The sequence below is a fragment of the Dipodomys ordii genome, unplaced genomic scaffold (assembly GCF_000151885.1).
Source record: "Dipodomys ordii isolate 6190 unplaced genomic scaffold, Dord_2.0 Scaffold11, whole genome shotgun sequence".
Taxonomy (NCBI): Eukaryota; Metazoa; Chordata; class Mammalia; order Rodentia; family Heteromyidae; genus Dipodomys; species Dipodomys ordii.
In genome coordinates, this window is record NW_012267227.1 from 16290093 (window position 1) to 16297868 (window position 7776).

The 7776-nt window shown below is 45.8% G+C and overlaps 1 protein-coding gene across 1 annotated transcript in view; it reads left to right on the top strand.

Annotated features, from left to right (window-relative positions):
• The first annotated feature begins 924 nt into the window (after positions 1-924).
• Positions 925-7776, top strand: part of Znf106 (zinc finger protein 106) — a 61712-nt gene continuing 54860 nt past the window's right edge. The window contains exons 1-2 of the mRNA XM_013009987.1: positions 925-1033; positions 6909-6994. Of these exons, the coding sequence (XP_012865441.1) occupies positions 6911-6994 (84 nt within the window). The 5' untranslated portion in view covers positions 925-1033; positions 6909-6910. The remainder of the gene's footprint in view (positions 1034-6908; positions 6995-7776) is intronic.

The following is a 7776-nucleotide window of genomic DNA, read 5'->3' on the forward strand; positions in this document are numbered from 1 at the left end:
ATCTTAAAGTAACTTTGTCTGACTAGTCTTAGTCACTGAAATAGGGTTCCCAGGGAATGGGCTAGGTTTAGTAATAAAGAGATATCTTGGGTAAGAATATAATCACTAGTATTTATGAAATGTCTGGTCTCATGAATCCTAACAACATCTTGTGAATTAAGATGGTATTACCTTAATTTTTTTTTTCACTTACAAAGCTGAAGGTTCACAATAATTTGTAATTTAACCAAAGGCAAAAATTACCAGCTAGGGTTAACTCTTTTTTTTTTGGTCAGTTGTGCGGCCTGAACTCTGGGCCTGGGCGCTGTCCCTCAGCTCTTCAGCTCGAGGTTAGCACTCTACCATTTGAGCCACAGAGCCACTTCTGGCTTTTTCTGCTTCTGTGGTGCTGAGGAATCGAACCCAGGGCCTCATGCATGCAAGGCAAGCACTCTACTACTGAGTCACCTTCCCAGGCCCTAGGGTTAACATTTTTACTCAAGGTCTGTCAGTGCTAAACTCTTGTACCTTTGCAGCCAACTCCAGGAAATTTCACAAGGGAGGGGTGGTTCGGAAATGTAGTCAAAATAAAAGTGACTGCCAATAATGAGAGACTTGGGAAAAGAGTAGAAACTAGAGAGAGAGAGGGTGGAGGTCAGAAAGAGCAAGGCGAATGGAAAAAGGTTCGACCCCAGGCGAGGTGTGGCAGGCCTTCCACTTCCTCCATTCCTTTTGCGGAAAGCTTCTTCCCCTGTTGTCCATTGTTCACCCTCTGGTGTTCAAATAAAGTTAAAAGTCTTTGAAAAGGGCGGGGTAGGAGGCGGGAGGAGCGCGACGACGCGGCGGCGGCAGTGTGCGCCTGCGCACTGGTGGCGGCGGCCTCAGTGCCCGGCGGGGGAGCGGGGAGAGGGAAGAGGGAAGCGAGGTGTGGGGGAGCGGGTCCCGGGCGGGCCGCGGGACCCAGAAAAAGGCGAGAGGGGTGTCTCCGGGGGGAGCCTCCTCGCCGGGACTCTCGGGAGGCCTGATGGAGTAAGAAGAAGGGTCGGCTGTGAATGTGAGTGTGGAGGGGCCGGCCTGCGGGGACGCGCCCGGCGTGGCGGTCTGTCCTGAGGTGCAGGGGTGAGGCTGCGGGGCCGTGCGGGGGGGAGGGTGCGGGAGGGAGGTCGGGGCGCTCCCGCAGGCCGCGACGCGGGGGGGGGGGGGGGGGGGAGGGAGGTCGGGGCGCTCCCGCAGGCCGCGACGCGGGGAACCCACGTCCGTCTCCCTCGTGCGCGGAGTTTTACTCCCGGCGGGCGGGCGCGTGTGGCCGCGGGTTACGGATCCTCGGGGGCGTTCCGGCTCCTCACACACGGCCTCCGGAGGGAGCGCGGCCCCGAAGCCGGGACTTCCGCGGGGAGGTCGCTGAGGCGACTCCGGGCCTCCTCCTCCTCCTCTGGGCTGGATGCATGTGTGTGGGGTGTGTGTGTGTGGGCGCTGGGGAACCCCGGGACCCTAGTACTTTCAAGTGATGGTGGGTTTCAGACCATTCGACTGACAATCTCCATTCTTTTCCTTCCCCCACCTACCCCCCCCCCATTTTCTTCTCATCCTCACTCGTCGGTGGTGGGATACGTCGTCTCTTCATAGCAACTAATTATGGAGCGTTTCCCGTGTGTGCATTTTCTAATAGTTAGCACCACTCTCGGGGAGCGATTCCAGAGAGGAAATGTTCTTTCCCTTCAATCTGGTTCATACATTCTCTCTCAGTGATCGTGAAGTTGGAGATTTTACCCGTCCACTTGAGGTTGTCAACCTTTATAGTTACAAGAAGTTTTGTTTTTGTTTGTTTTCCCTGGGAGGATACTCGTAGGAACACAAAGACGTAAGGCCTATACCATTCTGATCGTACAAAATACTATTTATCGAAATGAACTACAGGAAATGGAAGGAAGAAGAAAAAAAAAGTTTTCTTCTTTCCTAGCAAATGAGTTGCTTTATCCACGGTAATGGCTTCATGAGTTGATTTAAGGTTGCTAGGTAAAGAGTTTAGGCATGGTTATCAATTCTATGGGAAATCTTACAATTTGTTTTAAGCTCTGAAGTCAAGTTTGGCTCAGAATGAAACTTGGGACTTGTCAGGTACTACACATGTGCCAGTACACTCAGGTGTGTGTCACAGAACTTTAATGAGATCTTGTAATGGATGATAGGTGGGTTTTTTTTTGGGGGGGGGTTCTGGCAGCATATTTCAGTTGAGGTCTTTGAGATTCTGCTTATCTTGCTAGAGTAATTGGTCAAATTAATCTAATATACTGCCGAAGCTCACCTTTTTTTCTGTTACACTGATGTGGATGTTAGGTATTCTAAGTACTTGTACCGAGAAAGCAAACTGTTAAAATAGTTTCTAGGGGCTGGGAAGGTGGCTCAGTGGTAGAACGTTTGCCTTGCATGCATGAGGCCCTGGGTTTGATTCCTCAGCACCACATAAGCAAAAAGAAAAAAGCCGGGAGTGGCACTGTGGCTCAAGTGGTAGAGCGCTAGCCTTGAGCTGAAGAGCTGAGGGACAGCGCCCAGGCCCAGAGTTCAGGCCCCACGACTGGACCCAAAAAAAAAAAAGTTTCTAGAGTGCAATCTGAGAATGGTAGGAGAAGCACACACACACACACACACACACACACACACACACAAATACACAACTCAGGCTGGCTGAGAACTCAGCCCATACTGGCCTTGAATTCAAGATCCTTTTGCTTCATTTTCCAATACTGAGATTAGGTGTGTAAGCCATTACTCCTGGCTTTAGGAACTTTGTTTTTCCTTCGGGTAAAGGGGATTGAAGGAATTGAAGCCTTCAGTTTAAAGTACAGTACTCTTTCACAGGAGCCACACCCCTAGCCCTTTTGTTTGTATTTTGATTTAGAAATAGGTTCTCCTCTGCCTTTGTTCAAACTGGCTTGGAATTTGTGATTCTACTACTACCTCCTGAACCTCCTGAGTAGGTGGCTTTGCTCTGTGGTGATGCCAGGTTCTGGGAGCTCCGTTTGTGTGTGTGTGTGTGTGTGTGTGTGTGTGTGTGTGTGTGTACGTGTGCACACGTGTGTGCACGTGCATGCTTGAGTGCATGTGAACACATTGATCCAGGTGCTTGAGCTTTTTTTGCCCTAGGCTAGCACTTTTGCCACTTAATTTACACCTCCACTTCTAGCTTTTTTTTTTGTGGTTGTTATTTTTTGGGGGTGGTTACTTGGAGGTAAGAGTTTCATGGACTTGCCTGCCTTGGCTGGCTTTGAACCTATCTCAGCCTCCAGAGTAGATAGATTACAGGAGTGAGCCACCAGTGCCTGGCTCTTTGATTTATTTTCCTTTTGTTTTTATGATACTAGCGTTTGAACCCGAGACTTCTTACTTTGAGCCATGTCCCTGCCCCCCAGCCTTAAGTAGTTTTTAAAGAGAATTTCAAAATGGCCTGGGGAAAATGTGAAAGAATCCGACCTGGCTGGTTTAGAATCCATTAACATTTGGGCACCAGTGGCTCACACCTATAATCCTACCTCCTTAGGAGGTTGAGATCTGAAGATTGTAGTTTGAAGACAGCTCGGTTGGTCAGGAAATTTGTGATTCTTTTTTTTTTTTTTTTGTCGGTTGTGGGGCCTGAACTCTGAGTCTGGGCGCTGTCCCTCAGCTCTTTAGCTCAAGGCTAGCGCTCTACCACTTGAGCCACAGGGCCACTTTCGGCTTTTTATGCTTATGTGGTGCTGAGGAATTGAACCCAGGGCCTCATGCATGCAAGGCAAGCACTCTACCACTGAGCCACCTTCTCAGCCCTTGTGAGATTCTTTTTTTTTTTTTTTTTTTGGGTCGGGTTGTGGAGCCTGAAATCTGGGCCTAGGCACTGTCCCTCAGCTCTTCAGCTCAAGGCTAGCGCTCTACCACTTGAGCCACAGTGCCACTTCTGGCTTTTTTCGTTTTTGCTTATGTGGTGCTGAGGAATCGAACACAGGGCCTCAGGCATGCAAGGCAAGTGCTCTACCACTGAGCCACCTTCCCAGCCCCCTTGTGAGATTCTTATACCCAGTTAACACACGAAACACAAGAAAAAGAACTATGGCTCAAGTGGTAGAGTACCAGCCTGGAGTAGAAACAGCTAAGGGACAGTCCCTAGGTCCTGAATTCAAGCTTCAGTATTGGCGCACGTGCTAGCACACACATGCACACACACACACACATTTAAAGAGGAAAAAGTGGTGGCCAGGTGCTAGTGGCTCCTGGCTGTTGATGGCTCCTCAGGAGGGGCTGGGATCTGAGGATCATGGTTCAAAGCCAGCCCAGGCAGAAAAGTCCCCAAGAGACTAATCTCTAATTAATCACTCAAAAACTGGAAGTGGTGCAGTGGCTCAAAGTGGTAGAGTGTTAGTCTTGGGACAGCACCCAGGCCTTGAGTTAAAGCTACACAACCGACTAAAAAAAGAAAAAGGAAAAAGTGGTGATTGCTATACATCTAGATTAGGGCAGATATAGCCTAAAGAAAAGCAAGAAACAGTGGTTGTCAGTAGACTTGGTTCTGGGATCTGTGAGGGTTATAATATTGTGTTTTACATTTAGATTAACAATGAAAAATGAGATTCATTTGTATAGCCAGTGAATAAAAGCACCTAGACAAACAGGTTACTTATGAGAACCCTTAATTACATATTTAGCATGTTGATTGAATTGCTGTTTGAAAACTTGTAGTTTTTTATGGTTTTCTTTTGCATGATCTCTGTTTATTTGATGGAATTGAGCTTTGAACTCAGTGCCTTATACTTTATTGGCAAGTGCTCTATCCCCTGTTGAAACCCTCCCCACCCCTTTTTAAAAATCTAAAGGAGACCTGGGAGCCTATGGCTCATGCCTGTAATCCTAGCTACTCAGGAGGCTGAGATCTGAGAATCGACCTTCAAAGCCAGCCCAGGCAGGAAAGTATGAGACGCTTATCTCCAATTAACCACCAGAAAACCAGAAGTGGCTCTGGCTCCAAGTGGTAGAGTGTACTCCTTGAGCTGAAGAGCTCAGGGACAGTGGCCAGGCCTAGAGTTGAAGCCCCACGACTGACTAACAAAAGAAAAAAGAAAGAAGAAAAAAAAAATCTAAAGGAGACATCAAAGCTAGGCAATAGTGGCTGATCATACGTGTTAATTTTAGCTACTCAGGAGGCTAAGATTTGGAGGATTAAGGATCCAGGCCAGACTGGGCAGATAAGTTAAAATAAACCAGCCAAAAAAGCAAGGAAGGAAGTGTGATAGAGCACCAGCCTAGTCAGCTCAAGGCCTTGAGTTCAAACCTCCCTACAGCTTAAAAAAAAAGACTGTCAAAACATTTCAGGTGATTCTTTTTAATTGTTAGGAAGAATAAGCCAGCTGTGTATGTGCTAATATTCAGTGATCTCCAAAATGAAAAAGAAATGGTTACAAAAGGATATGTGTATTGCAACCATTGGGATTTTTTATAATATATATATATAGTCAACGTATGGGCTTAGAATATTTGTGGAAGATAGAATCATAGAGATGGAAAGTAGAACTTGGTTGCCAGGGTAGAGAAGAGGAGATGGGAAATTATTATTTAATGGATGCAGAGTTTCACTTTCTTAGGACAAAATTAGTTATGGAGATGAATAGTGCTGATAGCTGCACAAGCAATAAGTGTAAGAAATATCGGATAAAATAGACTTTAAAATAAATAGTATTGCCAGAAGTGTTGTTGGCTCTTGCCTGTAATGTAATCCCAGCTACACAGGAGGCTGAGATCTGAGAGTCATGATTCAAAGCCAGTCTAGCAAGACAGTCTATGAGAATCTTATCTCTAATTAACCAACAATGACAAATAAAAGCCAGAAGTGGAGCTGTGGCTCAAGTGTTAAGAGGGCTAGTCTTGATTGAAAAAGCTAAGGGACAGAACCCAGCATGGAACCCAAGTTCAAACTCCAGCCCCCAATAAAAAAGTATTGCCAGACATAATGAGATCATTCTCTAATGGTTAAGAAGCCAATTACTCAGGAAGATTTAATCAATTTAGAAACCTCCAGAAGGCTCATGGCTCACTCATGGTTGGCATGGTACTCTGTCACTATATGGATGCTCAGTGACAGGAGGGGAAAGACATGTCTTAGGCAGGTGGTGGCAAAATCACAGTATTGTTTTGGCCATTTATGGAAAATGTGACTGACTCAGGAGCTATGCAGACCATAAGGAGGTAAAGAGGGAGTAAGAATAGTGAGGAACGGTAGACAATATAAAAAATTATAGGGGTTCAGAGAAGGCCTCCCCATTAAGGCATCCCCTACACACCTGATAGAAATGAGAATGTGAGCCATGAAAGCCATAAGGAAATCTTAGTGAATATTCCAGGAAGAGAGAACAGGCAGTGTAGAGCCCTAAGGTGTGAGAATCCTGTGATGAAGGAATAGCAGGAGAGCAGTGTGCCTGAGAAGGAATAATAGTGGGACAGTGGACAGGAGGGACAGGAAATGAGAACAGGACTGTTGGTGATGACAGGGGCTTGGAGTTTTGTAAGTAAGTTAGGAAGCCATTGAGAGATTCCCAGCCAAGGAATAAAATGATCTAACTGAATTTGAAAAACATCCTATTTTGAGAATCTTGAGTTAAAGTTTCTAGAATAGACTGCAAGGGAACAGTAGACACCAGGGAGTCAGGTCATAGGCAGAGGCTATGGGAGAGGTAGTTGGAATAAAGTAGGACTCAAGGTTTGCTGATGAGAGAGGCTAATGGGATGTGAAAGGGAGCCAGGGTGACTCTCAAAGTCAGCTTAGACTCCTGGAAAATTGGCATTTCCATTTATTGAGATGCAAAACCTGGGGGCGGAGTAGAGTGGCCCTACATTATTGGCCATGTTAAGATGAATTAAACGTTTCTATGAGGGAAGGGTTACTAAATGTTACGTCCTCATTGCAGGTATGACGTTGAGTGCTTCAGATCTGATCACTATGGTACGGGAACGAAAATGCATATTGTGCCACATTGTGTACAGCTCCAAAAAGGTAATAATAATGGAAGGGGGAAGGAGTCTGAACCTTTATGACTAATAGTTTTTTCAGGGACATTATAAAATAAAATTCAAAGTGTACACTACAGCAGACGTGATCTTAACGGCATGATAGGTATCCATCCACAAGGTGGAGGTATTGTTCAAAGCAAAAGGACTCTGAACTATAACAATTCTTTGGAGGTGGACTGGAGTAAACGTCTAATTGCTGGTAAAAAGGCCTCATTTTGAACGGTACTGGTGACTCACACTGATAATTTGAGGATCTGAGTTTGAAGCTATCCTGGGCAGAGAAATCTGAAAGACTCTTATCTCCAGCAAAAGGCCAGAAGTGGAGCTGTGGCCCAAGTGGTAGAGTGAAAAAACCTTGAGTGACAAAGCTCAAGTATGAAGTCAAGCCCCAATGCTGGCACCTACAAAAGAAAAAAGACTCAGCTGATTAAAACAGTTTTGTCTGGAGACTCACAGGACTAAGTACTTTTTTAAAACAGTAGGGAACTTGTCTTAATTATTTGGAAAACAGTTGTCACTAACATTGATTTCTTGGAGCTGGAGAAGAGTTTACATACAACTTTAGGAAAGGCTCAGTGAAGTGTTTTTGAAAGTCAAAAATCTATTGCATCTAGTTTTGAGTAACTTTTTTTTTTATTTTTTTTTTATTTTATTTTATTTTTTGGCGGTCGTGGGGCTTGAACTCTGGGCCTGGGCGCTGTCCCTCAGCTCTTCAGCTCAAGGCGAGCGCTCTACCACTTGAGCTACAGCGCCACTTCCGGTTTT